Below are 21,440 nucleotides of genomic sequence, written 5' to 3'. Positions count from 1 at the left end.
CTATATAAATGTACTATAATCTTCAGTCCAAATCGAAAATCCGTAGTGGCGAAATTTTTGAATAAATATTTAAAATCTGAAGACGATTTTAATGAAATTCAATTAATAATTTTTTTAATTATTATACAAATAGTAAATATTATTCAATTCATTTAAGTAATTATTGACGCACAGTTTCCAAGTGCGTAGCTAGTACTACACGTCACCACGTGTACATAATTATGAAAGAGGATCCATGTACGCTTTCCCAATTGCCACAACATCAACCTCAGGCTTTGTCTTATCATAAACATGAGGAAATGCCCCTAAAATATTTTTTGATTAATTATAATTTTAAATGAGGATAAATATACACTGACAACATACAATATGCATAAACAAGCATATTTCATCAAATCATAGATAAAATAACTTATTATTAGAGTATTACTGTTGTCTTGTGTCTCATTGGTTTTTAGATAGATACATTTTTCTGTAAAGCAACCCTTTCAGAGATTATTTTAAAGGAATTTAAAAGCTGATATTGAAGGGGTGGACCAAAGAAAAGATTATATAAGATCATAATAAAATCTATCTAAAAAACTCCTTTGACAAATAGAAAAAATAAAAGTTCTAAAAATCAGATTTTAAAGGGATTGTCGTTGTAGTTCCAAGTGGTCTTTCATTAAAAAATGGGCAAGGCCGATTCACAACGGCATACTCTAATCATTATTTTTTTTCAAAATGTAAAAAATTGCGGTTTTTCGGGGTTAAAAGTGTTTCATTCTGAATATTTCTTTCTTTTAATCTGAGTTAGTTCAAAGAGAAACCAAAATTGAATTATAAAAATTTCAAAGAGAAGATGCTTTTAGGGGGACCTTCGTGGATCGAACACGCCACTCAATAGAAATGAAAGATCACTTGAAATTGCCTTTATTTGACGTTTTTAATACCTTCTGCTTGATATTTGACGTTTCTAATTTCTTCAGCATGATATTTGACGTTTATAATACCTTCAACATGATATTTGACGTTTTTGATACCTTCTGCGTGATATTTGACGTTTCTAATACCTTCAGCATGATATTTGACGTTTCTAATACCTTCTGCGTGATATTTGACGTTTCTATATACCTTCAGCGTGATATTTGACGTTTTTAATACCTTGTGCGTGATATTTGACGTTTTTAATACCTTCTGCGTGATATTTGACGTTTCTAATACCTTCTGCGTGATATTTGACGTTTCTAATACCTTTTACGTGATATTTGACGTTTCTAATACCTTCTCCGTGATATTTAACGTTTCTAATACATTCTGCGTGATATTTGACGTTTCTAATACCTTGTGCGTGATATTTGACGTTTTTAATACCTTCTGCGTGATATTTGACGTTTCTAATACCTTCTGCGTGATATTTGACGTTTCATAATACCTTCTGCGTGATATTTGACGTGTCTAATACCTTCTACGTGATATTTGACGTTTCTAATACCTTCTGCGTGATATTTAACGTTTCTAATACCTTCTCCGTGATATTTGACGTTTCTAATACCTTCTGCGTGATATTTTCTGCGAACTTTCTCATATTGAGTGAGATCAAACATTTCATTAAACTCTTCACGGTCCAGGAATGTATCCGCGTACATGAAATGATATCCTCCAACACTCCTGTACAATAATATTATTATATTTATAATTGAACATATGGTCTCAGAATTATCCTTGGTATCCTTGAACAATACTGTTCAGTAGTAAAAAATGTATTATTGAAAACGTAGTCAAGAAATTAATGTATACGTTTACATGAAATGGTATCCTTCAACTATCCCGTACACCGTACATTACTCCTGTACACTTTACAGTACAAAAAGATATATTATTAAACACATTATTCGGAAAATTATCCAGTATCAACGTACATGATGTGGCACCATCCAACACTTTGCTCCATATTTACTTAAAATAAAAATCCAATTCCTTCACCTTGTATAAGCCTCCATTTTCCTCATAGCTGAGACAGCATCCCATCTTCTTCTTTCTCTCACATCCCTTGGAACTCCATATACTCCCAGATCATTAAACATTCCGTAGTTTGTTCCTAATTAATTTGATTGTTAAAATTAATTTTCTGTTCCCACCCAACCCTGATATACCTGGAACCATTAAAACTATGTTCCCACCCAGCCCTGTTATACCAGGAACCATAAATACTGTGCTCCCACTCAGAACTGATATGCCTGAAACCATTAATACCATGTTCCCAACCAACTCAGATATACCTGGAACCATTAATACTGTGTTCCCACCCAACCCAGATATACCTGGAACCATTAATACTATGTTCCCACCCAACCCTGATACACCAGAAACCATTAATACTGTGTTCCCACCCAACCCTGATATACCTGAAACCATTAATACCATGTTCCAACCCAACCCTGATATACCTGGAACCATTAATACCATGTTCCAACCCAACCCTAATACACCTGAAACCATTAATACCATGTTCCCACCCAACCCTAATACACCTGAAACCATTAATACCATGTTCCCACCCAACCCTGATATACCTAGAACCATTAAAACTATGTTCCCTCCCAACCCTGATATACATCGAACCAATAAAATTATGTTCCAACCCAACCCTGATATACCTGAAACCATTAATGCCATGTTCCAACCCAACCCTGATATACCTGAAACCATTAATGCCATGTTCCCTCCCAACCCTGATATACCTGAAACCATTAATGCCATGTTCCTACCCAACCCTGATATACCTGGAACCATTAAAACTATGTTCCCTCCCAACCCTGATATACCGGGAACCATTAATACTATGTTCCCCTTCAACCCTGATATACCTGGAACCATTAATACTATGTTCGCACCCAACCCTGATATACCTGGAACCATTAAAACTATGTTCCCTCCCAACCCTGATATACCTGGAACCATTAATACTATGTTCCCACCCATCCCTGATATACCTGAAACCATTAATGCCATGTTCCCTCCCAACCCTGATATACCTGGAACCATTAATGCCATGTTCCCACCCATCCCTGATATACCTGGAACCATTAAAACTATGTTCCCCTTTAACCCTGATATACCGGGAACCATTAATACTATGTTCCCCTTCAACCCTGATATACCGGGAACCATTAATACTATGTTCCCCTTCAACCCTGATATACCTGAAACCATTAATACCATGTTCCCACCCAATCCTGATATACCTGAAACCATTAATACCATGTTCCCACCCAACGCTGATATACCTAGAACCATTAAAACTATGTTCCCTCCCAACCCTGATATACATCGAACCAATAAAATTATGTTCCAACCCAACCCTGATATACCTGAAACCATTAATGTTATGTTCCTACCCAACCCTGATATACCTGGAACCATTAATGCCATGTTCCAACCCAACCCTGATATACCTGAAACCATTAATGCCATGTTCCCTCCCAACCCTGATATACCTGAAACCATTAATGCCATGTTCCTACCCAACCCTGATACACCAGAAACCATTAATACTGTGTTCTTACCCAAACCTCGTATACCTAGAACCATTAAAACTATTTTCCCTCCCAACCCTGATATACCTGAAACCATTAATACTATGTTCCCCTTCAACCCTGATATACCTGGAACCATTTGATCTTCTCTAGGAGGTCGGAGTTGACCCACATGCTTCCCATGGTCATAAATTCTAAATTATTTTTGAGGCATCAGCCGTGAAAAGGACTGAACGGAATTATTTTAATGTTAATTTTCAATTAATTTAAAAGCTTTCCTTTGTCACTGATAATGTTTGATGTTAAATGATTGATGGTACTTGGTAATAAAGAATTAAAAACTTTTTCTTTCCAATAGTTTATGAAAAAAAGGACTTGTGTATAAAAATGTGAAATATTTTTAATTAATTCAAAGAAAATGAAGTTTAGTTTGATCCATTGTTATCAAGAATATCGAACCTGCAAGGATAAACTAGAACAGGATATGTATCAAAAAGTTCCTCGCTCTTGTTAATCTGTTCCTCGAGCTTGTTGATGGGAAGAACTATATCCTGGAACACCTGCTTAGTGAAGGTCATTGCTCTCACTACAGGAGTTGTAGTCAGCTTCATGAAGGCAGGCTTTGGTGGAAGCATCCACCCCAGCAGGAACAGAAACAAGGGATGATTCCCGAACGGAATCATGGACTCCAGGACCCAGAAGATGGCCTTGTCGTGGCGGAGTAGGTACTCCCGGAGCGGAATGTACTCCTCCCCCTCCCCGGAAGTCAGGAAGGCCTCTACGTGTTTGTAGAACCAGGGTTTGTACCATCGGGTCACGTTGTTTATCTTCTTAGCCTTAAAACAACAACAACAAATAGAAGTGTACAATCTATTATAAAAAAACTGTTGACAAAATGAAGCATCAAAGAACTAATAATAACTTAAAATAAATATTTAAAAAATGTTGGCAACGAAATTTTAAATGACCTTTTTCTTCCAAAATTACATGACAAGAATAAAACATATATTCATTGGCTGCAAGAAATCCACAAGTTACGTTCAATGTTGGAAGAAAAATCGAACTCAAAGATTAATCATTAAATTTTAGATTAAATTTTGATTTAAAAGTCTCATAGACAATTTACAACATAGTCTGAAACCTTTAAAAATATTGTTGCATTGTTATTGTGAACATTTTGCAAGATGCATTTAACTTAGAATTAGTTTACAAGTTTTTTTGTTTGTTTAGTTTTTAAACCTGCTCCTTGGTTGTGACATCTGCAAAATTTCCAACCATAATAACAGCCTCCTCTTTACTGAATACTGTAGCCTCCAGGTAGTCAGGGACCTCAGCTGACCCATCATAGGTTCCACTCAACTCTCTACACAATATAATATTAATCAGAGATATGATCTGACCCATCATAGGTTCCACTCAACTCTCGTTACAATATAATATTAATCAGGGATATGAGCTGACCCATCATAGGTTCCACTCAACTCTCTAAACAATATAATATTAATCAGGGATATGATCTGACCTATCATAGGTTCCACTCAACTCTTGCCACAATTTAAAAATAAATTTTAAAAGAAACTTTGAATTCAAAAACTAACTTCTAATTAATTTGTTCTCAAATATAAACTAACCTTATTTTTTCACAGTAATTTTTCTGTCCCTTGACTGGTATATACTTCATATGTATGTAAGGTTTAACAGGAATAATCTAAAGCAAAAAAAATGAGTTTTGAGAATCTTGAGCCGACCATAGAGATGAAGAGAGTGAACACCAGAAAAAATTAAGTGTCGTTTTCTTTCTTCTCCTTCTTTAAATTTGACAACATATTTCGAATAACACATCAGAGAATTTAGAAGACTATTTTATACAGAATACAAAGAAATTTAACCCAAAGTCAGAACTTGTGTTGTGAATCTCAGTATCAAATATTGATATTATAAATTCCTACGAATCAATTTAATTCCTCCTCGGTATCCTGTGATTGTGATATCCTACAGGATTGATTTTAAAATAGAGATCAAACATTGATCTTCAAATTTTAATTTGATATCGAGATCATGTTCAAGATATACAATTATCCATGCATAAGTTCAGACCTCTGATCACTTTTGTATTTTATGATTTCCGAGTCTAATGCCGTGTAGGTTTTATCCCCTAATCACAACCCTCTCTCTCCCTCCCATCAAAAAATAGTTGTTTTTAAATGTCGTCTTTAATTATTAACCTGAAGTTCTAGTCCCACAAGGAAACCAAGAGAACCATGAGACCAGGGTAAGCAGTGGTAAAGATCACTAAAATTTCCATAATTTCAATGTCTATAATCCGGTTCGGATCCGGAAAATTTTGACCTCATGATTCGGATCCGGAAAAATATGCTTATCTACAGAAACTTGGAAAACTAGTGAAACTGGAAAATTAAACCATGAATGAAAAAAGCTCAAAAATTTCAAATGATTTATCTTTTTTTTAATAAATAAATTCAATAATGTTTCGTTTTCGTAACTTTAAATTGACTTTAAAACATTTTTGTAAAATCAATTGTATGTATAAGATATTACAAAGAAGTACCTGTATTCATTATCCCTTGTTGCTCTGACAAAAGTTCCATCTCCAAGAACTACTTCGTAAGCTGCAATAGTCTCCTGGTACAATCCAACCTAGATATATATCTGCACGTCAATGCAGGTTTCATGGAAATTGTATATTAGCAATAAAAGTAGTATTTTGCAATAACACGTTTTGCAATAACATGAAATGGGCATGTCACGTTTGTAGTTGAAGTGTTTAAGCGAAGCTGAACTACACTTATGTGACCGAGTGTGTGTTAAAAAAGAAGTGCCCGTGCATAAAGTGAACAAATACGAACTATTTCGAAAATGTCAACTAGTTCGATGTTTATTAAAGGGACAGTCGTTATTGTTTTAAGTAACACAACATTTAAACGGAACATACCTGATTCACAACAGCACTGTTTACACCTTTACCTAGTCAATAACGTGGTTGACATGTGTGAAGTACTGAGAAATCCGCAAGTCACTTTTCGTAATCAGACCCTTTAAATCTGAACTCTAATCTTTTTTAACTGACCTTATGAGAATATGTCGTCATCCCAACTCCGAAAGCTAAACCTCCGAGTGTGGCATCAGCAATCTCTAGGGTAACTGCTAAAGTATACCCACGTGGTACTAAATATCTGAAATTCAAAAATGAATAATTATTGAAAAATGGAAAATTAAGGCTGAAGAAATTAATTACAAGAATTAAGAGAATTTTTTCCAGATGGAAGGTAAACTTTTGTAAACTTTGGATGGGCACCACAGATTCCTCTTTTTTTTTGGGGGGGGGGGGCTCAGCCTCCTTAGCCCCACCCCTGTATAAACCAACGCCTTGCAAAAGGAATGGTCTTTGACACAAATGATATTTTTCTAATACCTATATATTTGCAACCCTATTTCGTAGACCTTAGATATTGCAAACATGAATCATGTTAAATCCAATAATTTCAGTTTTAAATATCAAAGGTTCACGCCATCAGTTTTTAAAGATATGGGAATAGAAAAGTTGAGTTTGTTTCAAAGAATCAATTTCTTTTTATCTGATAAAATGATTAAACCTCCAGTTCAGATTACCTAGTAATATCTCCGACAGTAACCATTGGTTCCACTTTAACTGTAAGATTAGTCTCATTGAGCTCCAGGATATCGTAGAGTGGGATGGGAATCTTGTGGCAGGCCTCCTTGTTGAAGAAGGTGGTGGACAGAGACAACCAGTTAGGGCGGGCAGTACACATCGTCTTCCTTTGACCGGCAGGCTGGGAGGCGTTTCGTACAACCTGGATTATTGTAGATTTGGATCATAACAATCATAAATAATAAATTTTCCAATTATTATTTAAAATTGTTTCTGATTTTTAATTGCTGGAATATCAACTTTAGAATAAAAGAAACTTTACGACATTGCTGCCTCACACCTTTTTTAAATGATTCTAAAATCTTAGATTTTTTAATGTTTATCTTTTACCTGAGCTTGAATAGTTGCTACTCTATCCATATGTTTGGAAGGACTAGATAAAAACTCTCTATACCACCAGTTCCTAAACTAGATATTACTCTCTATACCACCAGTTCCTAAACTAAATATAACTCTCTATATACCACCAGTTCCTAAACTAAATATAACTCTCTACATACCACCAGTTCCTAAACAAAATATAACTCTCTATATACCACTAGTTCCTAAACTAAATATATTTCTCTATACCACCAGTTCCTAAACTAAATATAACTCTCTATACCACCAATTAAATATAACTTAATGTAAAATTATTAATTTGGAAAATGCTAAATTTTAATGTTTAAATTTGGATTAAAATAGATTTTACCTGCATAACTTTATCAAACAAAAAAGATAAAGGAAGACCTATTACTGTTAGAATAAGACCCCTGCAAGTTAAAATGATTGTAATAATAATGATAATAATAATTTTATTGATAATAACAATGATTGTAATAATAATAGTAATAATAATAATAATGATGATAAGAATGATTTTAATGATGATAACAATGATGATAAAAATGACAGTACTAACTAATAATAAAACTAATTTTAATGATAATAATAATAATAATAATAATAATATTAATAATAATATTAATAGTAATAATAATGATTATAATAATAATACAATTACCTATTATCCTCCATGGCCCGGATGAGTTTCTTTCTCATCCATCCCGACTCCATTCTGCTTCTGTAGGATGTATTGAATTGAATTTAGGTGAATTGAGTTGCCCATGCTCAGCAGACGTTAATTTAAATAGTTTTCCATATTTTTTTTAAATCGTCAGCACAAAATAACTAACTCTTTTGTAAAATTACTCGATTAAGAGATGCCTATCTTATGTTACCCGGGGGAAATTTTTCGGAAGAAAATGACCTCACGTATCAAACCCGTTAATATGAAGGATTTGCCACCTGTGTCCTGTTTCCTTTTTGGGACAGTTATACATTTTTGTAGATATTGAAGTAAGAAAATGAAAAAAAGCTAATCATATGAAATCATAATATTTCGAACAAAAAAATTTATATCTCCAAAATTTACTTAACCCATTCACGAAACTCGGTCTCCCTGAGTTTAATGTTTAGCCAGATGTGCCTGAACGCAAAACTAACTTCAACAAAATAATAGGCGGATTATTGGTATCTAATAATTTGGTAACTAACATTTTGGTAACTAACAATTTGGTAACTAATAATTTGGTAACTTGACAATTTGGTAACTAACAATTTGGTAACTAACAATTTGGTAACTTGTCAATTTGATGACTTGACAATTTGGTAACTAATAATTTTATATCTCTTACAAACAAAAAGACTAAAGTCTGGTGTATTTTTTTTCATGTTATACTGAAATTGTTGAGAATCCTGCAGCATTACACCTCCCCTCGATGTTTGCAGAAACTCGTACCCTGCCATTTTGAGATGCCAGATTGTGAAGTTTACAAACAGTTTTAGCGGATTTGTCGTATTTAACTTCTAAGAAATCCGGTTTATTGTTTTTTATCTCTATGTATTCAACAAATAAATATGCAAACAATGATTGTGAAACATTAGTTTCAATTATACAAATTGTTAGTTAACAAATTGTCAAGTTACCAAATTGTCAGGTTACCAAATTGTCAGGTTACCAAATTGTCAGGTTACCAAATTGTCAAGTTACCAAATTGTCAGGTTACCAAATTATTGGTTACCAAATTGTCCAGTTACCAAATTGTTAGGTTTCCAAATTATCAGTTACCAAATTGTTAGTTACCAAAATGTTGGTTACCAAATTATTTGTTACCAATAATCCGCCCATTTGTCTATATTTTCAGTCATAACTTTGATCTTTAGTTCTAATTCTAATGGAAGACGTGTAGCTGATTGTAATTTGTATTCACCTAGCATTTTTGAAAAAAAGTATTCGAGTCATATTAGGAAAACTTTTAACTATAAAGTTATTTTTACTATAAAGTGATTTTCATAACAGCCTTCTCTGCTTGGGGAACCTTACTGAGTTATAATATATCAAAATGAAAAACACGTCAAATTAAAGTAAAATGAATCAAGTCTTTGCCATAAACTCAAATTTTCTAATCCCTATATCTGTGCAACCTAACGGTGTAAACCTTTGATATTTTAAACTTATATAAATCTCTTGGTGGGGGTTTTCGGAAGGGTTTCTAGGGGGAACATCCTGGTGGGGTCCATCTCTAGGGTTCCTTACAACTCAGATTGAAATAGATCGAAATGTTGAGTTGAAAGGGGGGGGGACCCAATTCGTAGTTTGAAATAACTAAGGTCTACGACATTGTGTTGTAAAGATATATGAATTAGAAAATCAGTTTGTGACAAAGACTCAATTCCTTTGTGCCATATTTAATTTTCATGACATCTTATATTTATGTATTTATTTAGTAAAATCTTAAAAATATCAATATGTATTAAAGTAAGAATATTTTTGAAAGGGTGAATGACAGGCCAATAAAAGAAAAGTTATCAACAGTAACTTTATAAATAACTATTGAAATCCAATATTTTTAATTTATAATTCATATTCTGAACTTATGAGGATACTATTATATTTGATACTGAAAGATAAAGATGTTTTTAACGTATATTTAAATAAAGCGAAACAAATATATGTTTAACTTTAAGGTTTACCTAAATTCAATTAAAATGATTATTTGAAACTTTCTAAAATATCAGTTTTTATCAATTCAATATTAATTATGTTCCCTGGGGATAATGTTTTTATGTTCATCCTGTATATTAAATTTTTACTTTTGTTATCTTTACTTGAACCTGAACAATTGCCAGCAGCTGTTTAAACATTCATCTTGAAAGACAGATCCTTACACAATGATAAAATAAGTACTTTGAATTTTGAAATAAATTGCTCCTTATTTCCCTTCAATAATAATTCCTTTTCTTTTAAATTCTATTTCTCTACTGTTTTAATTAAAATGGGGAACATGTTCTAGCTGCATTATACAGTTATTATTAGAACATACGTATTTTTCAACACAATAATTTCTCTGTAAAAATGTAGCGCAATGAAATAGATATATATTATAATTCAATCTATCTATATAATAAAGGTATTTGATCCAAAATATATATATATACGTACATGCTGGCTATCGCTGACCAAAGGGCTAGACCAAATTGGCGGAATTTTTTTTAGGAACCCCATGGATACCCTAGGGGTAACAATTAAATATATTTTTTTAAATTCGATATTTTTCAAATGTTTTTTTAATTCTACGCGTTTATAGAAGAATTTAGTTTTTACACAAACTCAAATCTAAAAAAAATACTAGTTTGAAATATCAAAGATTTACGAGTACGATATATAGATACGGATACGAGATAAAGGTATTATAAAACATATGAGTTCATTTTCAGAAAACTAAACACTAGATGGAGAGCATTTACATTTAAAAACACTAGATGGAGAGCATCTACATTTAAAAACACTAGATGGAGAGCATTTACATTTAAAAACACTAGATGGAGAGCATTTACATTTAAAAAGCTCTAATTTCTAATTAATTAGTTGCTCATAATTCAATCTATTAAACACTTATTTTATTAAAATCTAATTACAAGAAAAACAATCCCAGAATAAAAATCAAAGTTCCAATCCCGGAAGTCAATTCTCTTCCAGAATTTTTCTCCTCTGCCCTAAAATTAAATGGTCATTTCTAAATTCTGATCTTTAAAAACCAGAATACTGAAATTTGGCTTTTAGTGGTATCTTTATATATAAAACAGTAAAATCTGCTTGGGTGTCTTGGTGCTTGTTTGTTTGTTTGCATGTTCGATTTTGACTCATGAAACCCTGGACCTATTTTAACTCATGAAACCCTGGACCGATTTTAACTCCATGGAACCCTGGATCGATTTCAACTTATAAAACCCTGGACCGATTTTAACTCATGAAACCCGGTACCGATTTGAACTCATGAAACCTTGGACCGATTTGAACTCATGAAACCCTGGACCGATTTTAACTCATGAAACCCTGGACCGATTTTAACTCAAGAAACTCTGGACCGATTTTAACTCATGAAACCCTCGACCAATTTTAACCCAAGAAACGCTGGACCGATTCTAACTCATGAAACCCTCGACCGATTTTAACTCATGAAACCCTGGACCGATTTTAACTCATGAAACCCTCGACCGATTTTAACTCATGAAACCCTCGACCGATTTTAACTCATGAAACCCTGGACCGATTTTAACTCATGAAACCCTNACCCCAGTGTGTACAATTGTCTCTTGGTTGTTATGTTTATTGGGACACCCTATGGTGTACAAGTCTTTAACTCATGAAACCCTGGACCGATTTTAACTCATCAAACCCTGGACTGATTTTAACTCATAAAAATCTGGACCTATTTTAACACATGAAACCTTGGACTGATTTTAACTCATGAAACCCTGGACGGATTTTAACTCATAAAACCCTGGACTGATTTTAACTCATGAAACCTTGGACTAACTCATTAAACCCTGGACCGATTTTAACTCAATAAACCCTGGACCGATTTCAACTCATAAAAACCTGGACCTATTTTAACACATGAAACCTTGGACCGATTTTAACTCCATGAAACCTTGGGCCGATTTTGACTCATGAAACCCTGGACCGATTTTAACTCATTAAACCCTGGACCGATTTTAATTCATAAAAACCTGGACCTATTTTAACACATGAAAGCTTGGACCGATTTTAACTCCATGAAACCTTGGTCCGATTTTAACTCATGAAACCCTGGACCGATTTTAACTCATTACACCCTGGACCGATTTTAACTCAATAAACCCTGGACCGATTTTAACTCTATAAAAACCTGGACCTATTTAACACATGAAACCTTGGACCGATTTTAACTTATAAAACCCTGGACGGATTTTAACTCATGAAACATCGGACCGATTTTAGCTCATGAAACCTTGGACTGATTTAATTTAACTCAAGAAACCTTGGACCGATTTTAACTTATAAAACCATGGACGGATTTTAACTCATGAAACATCGGACCGATTTTAGCTCATGAAACTTAGGACTGATTTAATTTAACTCATTAAACCGTGGACCGATTTTAACTCATGAAACCTAGGACCTATTCAACTCAAGAAACCCTGGACCGATTTATCTCGTGAAACTCTGGACCGATTTTAACTCATGAAACCCTGGACCGATTTAAACTCATGAAACCTTAGACCTATTTTAACTCAAGAAACCCTGGACCGATTTTAACTCATGAAACCCTGGACCGATTTTAACTCATGAAACCCTGGACCGACCTGCCTTAAATTCTAATTTGAAAACTAAGTAGAACTACGGGAATATTCTAGCTTGGTCTAGGTATTCTAAGTTGAGTGGGCTGACTTGTACAAGGAAAACTCCAAGCAAAGTTGGGTTTCCAAGTAGCTTATTCAATAAAATGACCGTTTATTAATTACTTGATCGAGCAGTTCATGCCAGCAAAGAATGCTGTCGGAACAACAACGCTTGAAGCAGAATGGCGAGCTAGCGGGAAACTGTATCTCTCCTGAACATTAATCTATATATATACTTCTCTCGTCTGGGTGTCTGTCTGTTAAAATTCGATTTTCATTAAATTTTGAAAATCCACGAAACGAACTGAAAGCCTAGCGGTATAAATACTTCTCAATACTTAAAATCTTTTGATTTGACAAAATGCATGTGTATTGTATAATTTTATCCTCTATCTTAAATAATGTTAAAGATTTGGCAAAGAAAGAAACAATTTTACGTCTACAGAAGACAATGAATGATTTAATAGAAGTCTCATTTGCATGTATAACTCTATACTTTTTAGGTCACAATACACTTTTTCCTAACCATGGACCCAAAAAGTAAAAAAAAAGTTCAAACGAATTAAATAAAAGAAGAATCTTGTTTTTAAAAAAACCCTGTATTTTTGAAATGTTCTCCTGACAATTAATTAAGATTTACCGGTGTAGATTTTGATGAATTCTTCTGTGAAAAATCTCGAAGTAATAATAACTGCCTAGATAGATAAATAAATGAAAATATTACATAAATTGTCGTCTTCTTTTTATACTTTCTTACAAATGTCTTTGCAATTTGAGCAGAATTTGAGGCTTATTTTGAAAAGTTCTTTTGCGCAAACTGAGCTGAAACTTTTTTGTTTACAGGATAAACCGCAACGGCACTTTGTACAGCTTTTAAAAACTGAAACGGCGATCAATATTTTTTATCTAAATTACTTTTGAAGGAACCACAAGAGAAATATATATTTTTGAAACGAAATCTCAATTGATTTATTATTGGGACACCCCAGTGTGTACAATTGTCTCTTGGTTGTTATGTTTATTGGGACACCCTATGGTGTACAAGTCTTTTAGTTTTTATGTTTATTGGGACACCCTAGGGTGTACAAGTCTCTTAGTTTTTATGTTTATTGGGACACCCAAGGGTGTACAAGTCTCTTAGTTTTTATGTTTATAGAGATACCCTGTATACATAGCCTTCTAATTTTCATATTTATTGGGACATCCTGTATACATAGCCTCTTGATTCTCATATTTATTGGGACACCCTGTACCTGAACACTGTTCCATTTATCTTCCCTCCTAACAATTCAGTAAACCATAAACAGCGTGGACATCAAAAAGGGTTTTAACAAATTTTTGTTTTGAATCCAAGATGGCATTTCTGCAATAGAGGATAATCTCATAATAAGTCATAAATAGTTTACACAACTGTAGAAAATACGTTTCTTTCAAATACATTTTAATTTATTAACAGATTGTTTTGTATCATATCTGTATAAGGCGGTTTCACACTTTTCAAGAAGTTCTAAATGTTTCTTCATAACGATTTATCCTGTGCATGTCTGTCATATAGAAATATACCAATCAAAATTTAATAGAAAATTAGCCGAGGACATTTTTTGCATAAATCTATTCTTAAAAAAAATAACATTCATATGCAAAAAGTTACAAATGATATTTCTAATTAATAAAGTAATTATTTAATGAGTTAAGAGACCAAACTTTTTAAAAAATTATTTTTAAAACTGAGAACAGAAATAGTGCCATGCACTTTATTCTAAATAGTTTCTGTTCCTGCTGCAACAATGTTTATTTTCTTGTCATCTTTACTACTGAGTATTCCTGTAGCAAACTCTTTCAAACCCTTTACACCCAGCAGGAGGCTAGGCTAACATATATATTTAGTATTGAGTATTCCTGTAGCAAAGATTGCGCTCTGAAAATTTAAGAAAATATGATTTTTTGTTTTATACGGTGAAAAAGTGCAAATCACAGATTTTATACGGCATTTTTTATACGATATATCCTATTGTCGGAACTTTAATAGAGTATGTGGGCACTGTAAAATTTGAGGATAATGCTTAATTTTTCAATTGTAGACTACGACTACCAGAGGATATCGAATAGGAATTCAATTAATCCGTTGATCTGCAAAAGATGAAGATCAAAGCTTGATCCCGAGATTTATATCTCAAAAGTTTTGACTTCAGAACTCTTCAATTATGTGATTATGCAATTTATTAAAAAATATGTTGTTAGAATTTAAACCTGTTGATTTGGATTCGTAGAGTTACTTTCAGCACACCCTGGAGCTTGGTCTGACTTAGATCAGGATTATATATTTATTTATTTACATATTTTGATAGACCTGAGATGGAATTTAAAAAATTTGAGTCGCGGTTTAAATCTGCCAAAACCCGCGGTTTAAATTAAGCGCCGGCTTAAATCTTGAAACATTTGATACAGTTTTAAGTGGAACCAACCATAATTAAGCCGCGGCTTAAATTTAAACCGCCGCTCAAATTCTTCAAATTCGGCCACTGATGATAACAATTTTTGAGTTAAAATTTATCAATAAAAAGCATTATTTCCAAGAAAATAAACACCCCTGCCTTAGAGTTGTAATACCATAGCTGATTGGTTTTATCGTCGAACTGAAAATTAATTGTGGCGAGAAATAAATGATATTAAAGTTAATTTGATTTATTATACAAATTATAAATAAAACTTTTTGCTTTAAACAGATTAGACCAAAAACCCAGTTTCTGTTAAAGATAAACAATAAACAAAGAAACTCTTCCAGGAGAGCGACACAAGGACTTGATTGACACCATAACAAGCTTATATAACCTACAAAATCAGCTGTTAGAACCTACCACAATTAGCTGATATAACCTACCACAATCAGCTTATATAACCTACCACAATCAGCTGTTATAGACTATCACAATTAGCTGATATAATCTACCACAATCAGCTGAAATCACCTTCTATAATCAGCTGTTATAATCTGCTTCAATCAGCTGATACAACCTACCCCAATCAGTTGATATAGCCTACCACAACCAGCTGATATAACCTACTACAATCAACTGATGTAAAGTACCACAATCAGCTGATATAAACTACCACAATCAGCTCTTATAAACTATCTCAATCTGCTGATGTAACCTACCTCAAACAGCTGATATAACCTACCACAATCAGCTGATATGACCTACCACAATCAGCTGATATAACCTATCACAATAATCTGGTAAAACATAACACAACCAGCTGGTCCAACCTATCACAATCAACTGATATAACCTACCAGAATAAGCTAATATAACCTACCCCAATCAGCTGATAAAAACTACCACAATCAGCTGATAAAACCTACCACAATCAGATGAAAAAATTTACCACAATTGTCTTACATAACCTATCAGAATTGTCTGATAAAAAACTAACCACAAGATGATGAACTGATTTGTTCGGATCTTCTGTTTCTCCGTCCTCTCCTCCAATCATTGCTATATGGTGCCTGAACAATATTTTGATTATAGACATTATTTTCATTGATTGTCACAGGAATCTATTTTGTTTTCATATTTTGAAAGAACATATGTCTCAACGTTTAGCTATCCCCCGCCCTATTCGCAGGCTAAATTTCGAGCAAATAAATTCGCATTTCCCAATAAGAACGGATGTTTGATTAAAAACAGAATGAAATAAATGTATTTTAAAATTGGTTACTCGCCTCAAATTCTACTTCTATTCAAGCATTTTTTGCTTTAACTTTAACTTTAAATTTAACTAAATGCTGAAGTTCTTTGAAATTAAAAACTTAAAATTTTGCAGCAGTGCTCGGCGTTTATGTCAACTCAATGAAGACGACTTTTCTATTTAAGTTTTGATTTCTAATAAGCTGCGTATCCAATATCCATGCTGTTTGAAAGCTTAGTAGAAATATAATAATGGAATTGAAAGCAGTCTTTATTGTATTGATATATATGACGACGACTGTATACCATAACAGGTTGCAAAGATAAGAGATTTAAAAATAAAAGAGGGTTCAGCTAGTTCCTTTGTAGACTCGGGGACTGAAAAAAAATACCTTAAAAAATTGTTTTACTTACCAGTTTGGATTTTTAGGATCCTTAAACGCAAAACATCGGGAATACAAAGATTTTATTTGTATGGCGCACTACGAAGAAAATTATATTAATATCATTAGTTATCAATTAAAAGGATTAATGTTGATTAAGTACAAAAAATAAACTCGGATACATTTTGTTTAATAACTATATACGCCTTTCAGTTTCACTTTAACTTCTAAATATTAATTTCCCCCATTAAATAAAGTTTTTTCGTACTTTTCATACTTTTTCGTTTTTTTATCTATGATAAAGTATACACTATATTTACAGTAAACATAAAATCTGTGATGCGCTTTTTGACGGTATTGAATAAGAAATCAAAATAAGAAAAAAAAATTTCCGATGCACGTATGTACACAAGGTTAGTTTTACGTTATCATTCAGGTATAAGAGTTTACGGGAGGGGGGAAGGGTACGGTGGTCGACGTATTTCTTTATAATAGTGCTTAAGTGATTGTTTTTAAAATTATTTAATTTCTGTACCTTTGTTGTTTCCCACTTCCCACTTACTGGTTTAAAACTCTAAGAATAAAGTTTATAAGGTTTCAAACTATACATAACCTTCATAACCTGACCTATTCCATCCTAACCTGACATAAACAAACCTATTCTTACTCAACCCAACCCGATCCAGCCTATTCTGACTCTACCCAACCAATCCCAGCTTATTCTTACTCAACCCAACCCGATCCAGCCTATTTTGACTCAACCCAACCCATTCCAGCTTATTCTTACTCAACCCAACACATACCAGCCTATTCTGACTCTACCCAACCAATCCCAGCTTATTCTTACTTAACCCAACCCGATCCAGCCTATTCTGACTCAACCCAACCCATTCCAGCTTATTCTTACTCCACACAACACATCCCCAGCCTTTTATGTCTTAATCCAACCCCGACCCCATCTATTCTGACTCAACCCAATCCGAACTAGCTTATTTTGACTCAACCCAACACATCCCAGCCTATTTTGACTCAACCCAACAAATCCCAGCCTATTTTGACTGAACCCAACAAACCCAAACCTATTTTCACTCAACCCAACCAATCCCAGCCTAATGTTAATCAATCCAACACATCCCGGCCTATTCTTACTCCACCCAACCCACCCCAGCCTTTTCTGATTCAACTCAACCTGACCCAGCCTATTCTGACTTAACCCAACCTGACCCCGCCTATTCTGACTCAACCCAACCCTTCCTAGTCTATTATTACTACACCCAACACATACCAGCCTATTCTCACTCCACCCAACACATCCCCCCAGTCTTTTCTTAGTTCACCAAAGACATGTCAGCCTATTCTGACTCAACCCAACCTGACCCAGCCTATTCTTACACAACCAAACCCGGGACCTAACCCAGCTTGATCTCAACTGACCCAACACATCCTAACCTAAGCTTACCTAACCTTCACCTTATCCACCATGTCCTAACCTGACTTATTAGCAAACCTATTTTCCCTTTTTTCAAATGTCTCCTTTTGTATTGATATTATCTCGTGTAAGCGCTAAGGAAATGTCCATGCAGAGCTAACAAGAGATAATAAATAACGATAACAAACAGACGATAAGTCTAAATTATGTTAAACAGTTTTTACCTAATAAAAGATACACTAACTATACGATTATGCACGCTACATAACTTTTATGAAATAAAAAATATTTAAGTAAAAAATTATGATTTTGAACTAATTATAAGATTACCTTGAAATCCCATCGTGTAAACTAAAAAATAAAATTTGTAAAAAGATAATTTATACTGCAGAAACTTTTAGTAATAATTTAGTGCAAATTTCAAAATCTAGCGACGTTTGATAATTAAAAGAAAAACGAAAATGAGTTCCTTTGTTTTCTGGTTCTGCACTACATATAATATAAGTTCTAACAAAAAAAGTGTAACAAGTTTAAGAAACGAGCATAAGATAAATGTAATTTTTGAGGGAAAAAATGGAAATGCCAAAAAACAATTTCAACACATTTACAAAGTTTTTGCTACAAAATGAAAAATTTATAGTTTTAAATTCCCTTAAATCAATGAAATATATGTTTTAGAGTTTTAATTCTTAACCTGTTGAAAACTCCTTGGATTTACGGTATTTAGAGCATCCAATTGTTGATGCCCGCCTAAACAAACAAGTTTTTCAAATAAAATGTGCAATAAAGAATGCCAACTTTTAATGCCCTAACTCTTAGAACTTAACAATTATAAGCCAGTGTTATTAAACCGGATTAAACATTTTGAAATGCTCTACATTAAAGTTTTGACGGGGTTTGAAGCGTAAGTAAAAACATCATAATTTATGTGTTCCCCAAAGTACAAATAGTTCCCCATAGTACAAATAGTTCCCAATAGTACAAATAGTTCCCCATAGTACAAATAGTTCCCCATAGTACAAATAGTTCCCCAATAAGTACAAATAGTTCCCCATAGTACAGATAGTTCCCCATAGTACAAATAGTTCCCCACAGTACAAATAGTTTCCCATACTACAAATAGTTCCCCATAGTACAAATAAATCCCCATAGTAATACTACATAGTACATATAAGCCTACATAATACAAAAAATTCTAGTTAGTGTAAATAATACATACTACATAGTACAAGCAATACTAATAGTACTACTACTAATAATAATGAAAATGAAAATAATAATAATAATAATGTAAATAGTACAAATTCTACTGCGCAATACACATAATTCCTCATAGTACAAATGATACTCCATAGTACGAGTTAATAATATTCAATATTACAAATTATAATACGTAGTACAAATAGTACGAAATAGTACAAATACTACTACATAGTACAAATAATACTACATATTGTTAATTTTTACCGGCATACATGCTCTGCTATGACGTCATATCCTGTTATATAATTGCGTGTAGAAAAATATAAACAAAACTGTCATTCTCCAAGGAATAGATCTGAGTATGAGTTATATTTTTTCATTTTAAAATCTAGGGGATATATATATATATATATATTAGTATTTAAGAAGGAAATTGACTTTTTATTTTATAAGCCCGACATGTGTGTCGGCTTTATTTGTTGTTTAGGTTTGGGTGTTTAAATAAGATACGAGATAGGTACTCGTAAAAAGTTTTATATATTCCATATATATAATTATATATATGTATATACCCAATAAATGTAAACTTTATATTTTTTCACGCCATTAGATGACTGGATTTGTACGAAATAAGCAAGAGCTCGATAGAGGTGAAAAATGAAATTTTTTCTCAACGCCGACCAAATACTAAATAGTAAGGAAAAAAGTACAAATAATGCTCAACAGTACAAATAATACTACATAGTACAAATAACACTCAACAGTACAAATAATACTCAAAAGTACACATAATACTCAACAGTACAAAAAATCCTACATAGTACAAATAACACTACATAGTACAAATAACACTACATAGTACAAATAATACTTCATAGTACGAATAACACTACATAGTACAAATAATACTCAACAGTACAAATAATACTACATAGTACAAATAACACTGCATAATGCAAATAACACTACATAGTACAATTAATATTTCATAGTACAAATAATAATGCATAGTACAAATAAAACTGCATAGTACAAATAACACTACATAGTACAAATAACACTGCATAGTACAAATAACACTACATAGTACAAATAACACTACATAGTACAAATAACACTACATAGTGCAAATAATACTCCATAGTACAAATAACACTACATAGTACAAATATGCTTAGTACAAATAATACTACATAGTATAAATAATACTGCATAGTACAAATAATACTACATAGTACAAATAATACTGCATAGTACAAATAATACTGCATAGTGCAATTAATATTTCATAATACAAATAATACTCCATAGTACATATAACACTACATAGTATAAATAATACTGCATAGTACAAATAATACTACATAGTACAAATACTACTACATAGTACAAATAATACTGCATAGTGCAATTAATATTTCATAATACAAATATTACTACATAGTACAAATAACACTACATAGTATAAATAATACTACATGGTACAAATAATACTGCATAGTACAAATAACACTACATAGTACAAATAACACTACATAGTGCAAATAATACTCCATAGTACAAATAACACTACATAGTACAAATATGCTTAGTACAAATAATACTACATAGTATAAATAATACTGCATAGTACAAATAATACTACATAGTACAAATAATACTGCATAGTACAAATAATACTGCATAGTGCAATTAATATTTCATAATACAAATAATACTCCATAGTACAAATAACACTACATAGTATAAATAATACTGCATAGTACAAATAATACTACATAGTACAAATAATACTACATAGTACAAATAATACTGCATAGT

General features: G+C 32.7%; 2 protein-coding genes across 3 annotated transcripts; both read right to left on the bottom strand.

Moving 5' to 3' along the window:
* Positions 1 to 77: 77 nt before the first annotated feature.
* Positions 78 to 9,012, bottom strand: LOC111705837 (delta(24)-sterol reductase). Of its 2 annotated transcripts, none has more exons than XM_023478518.1 (15): positions 8,966 to 9,012; positions 8,213 to 8,272; positions 7,901 to 7,961; positions 7,540 to 7,617; positions 7,149 to 7,351; positions 6,607 to 6,712; positions 6,088 to 6,176; positions 5,744 to 5,810; positions 5,150 to 5,226; positions 4,758 to 4,881; positions 3,978 to 4,354; positions 3,648 to 3,712; positions 1,966 to 2,080; positions 1,535 to 1,650; positions 78 to 305 (listed from the first exon to the last, which is right to left on the bottom strand). In XM_023478518.1, exons 1-15 carry the CDS (start codon positions 8,995 to 8,997, stop codon positions 220 to 222), a joined length of 1,656 nt encoding a protein of 551 aa, XP_023334286.1. In that variant the 5' UTR covers positions 8,998 to 9,012; the 3' UTR covers positions 78 to 219. The 2 variants fall into 2 exon arrangements, with proteins under 2 accessions (XP_023334286.1, XP_023334287.1); XM_023478519.1 differs by lacking the exon at positions 8,966 to 9,012 and adding an exon at positions 8,651 to 8,677.
* A 2,117-nt stretch (positions 9,013 to 11,129) lies between these two features.
* Positions 11,130 to 19,474, bottom strand: LOC111705835 (uncharacterized). The gene is made up of 12 exons (XM_023478514.1): positions 19,111 to 19,474; positions 18,747 to 18,767; positions 17,523 to 17,561; positions 17,019 to 17,086; positions 16,351 to 16,423; positions 15,510 to 15,551; positions 15,166 to 15,219; positions 14,692 to 14,785; positions 14,169 to 14,196; positions 13,556 to 13,610; positions 13,039 to 13,127; positions 11,130 to 11,247 (listed from the first exon to the last, which is right to left on the bottom strand). Exons 5-12 carry the CDS (start codon positions 16,408 to 16,410, stop codon positions 11,166 to 11,168), a joined length of 504 nt encoding a protein of 167 aa, XP_023334282.1. The 5' UTR covers positions 16,411 to 16,423; positions 17,019 to 17,086; positions 17,523 to 17,561; positions 18,747 to 18,767; positions 19,111 to 19,474; the 3' UTR covers positions 11,130 to 11,165.
* Positions 19,475 to 21,440: the final 1,966 nt, after the last annotated feature.

Source organism: Eurytemora carolleeae, unplaced genomic scaffold (assembly GCF_000591075.1).
Source record: "Eurytemora carolleeae unplaced genomic scaffold, Eaff_2.0 scaffold686, whole genome shotgun sequence".
Classification (NCBI taxonomy): Eukaryota; Metazoa; Arthropoda; class Copepoda; order Calanoida; family Temoridae; genus Eurytemora; species Eurytemora carolleeae.
The sequence above is the reverse complement of the archived record's forward strand: the minus strand, read 5'-3'. Positions and strand labels throughout refer to the sequence as shown.

What these genes read in the sequence shown, in the direction of transcription:
- LOC111705835 (XM_023478514.1), bottom strand. Translation starts at nt 16,410, where the DNA reads ATGATTGGAGGAGAGGACGGAGAAACAGAAGATCCGAACAAATCAGTT. An exon ending in AATAAACATTGTTGCAGCAG is followed by an intron (nt 14,197 to 14,691) that starts GAACAGAAACTA and finishes CTGAATTGTTAG; the next exon opens with GAGGGAAGATAAATGGAACA. An exon ending in ATTCATCAAAATCTACACCG is followed by an intron (nt 13,128 to 13,555) that starts GTAAATCTTAAT and finishes ATTAATGTTCAG; the next exon opens with GAGAGATACAGTTTCCCGCT.
- LOC111705837 (XM_023478518.1), bottom strand. Translation starts at nt 8,997, where the DNA reads ATGGCAGGGTACGAGTTTCTGCAAACATCGAG. An exon ending in ACTGTCGGAGATATTACTAG is followed by an intron (nt 6,713 to 7,148) that starts GTAATCTGAACT and finishes TTTGAATTTCAG; the next exon opens with ATATTTAGTACCACGTGGGT. An exon ending in AATTACTGTGAAAAAATAAG is followed by an intron (nt 4,882 to 5,149) that starts GTTAGTTTATAT and finishes TATATTGTGTAG; the next exon opens with AGAGTTGAGTGGAACCTATG.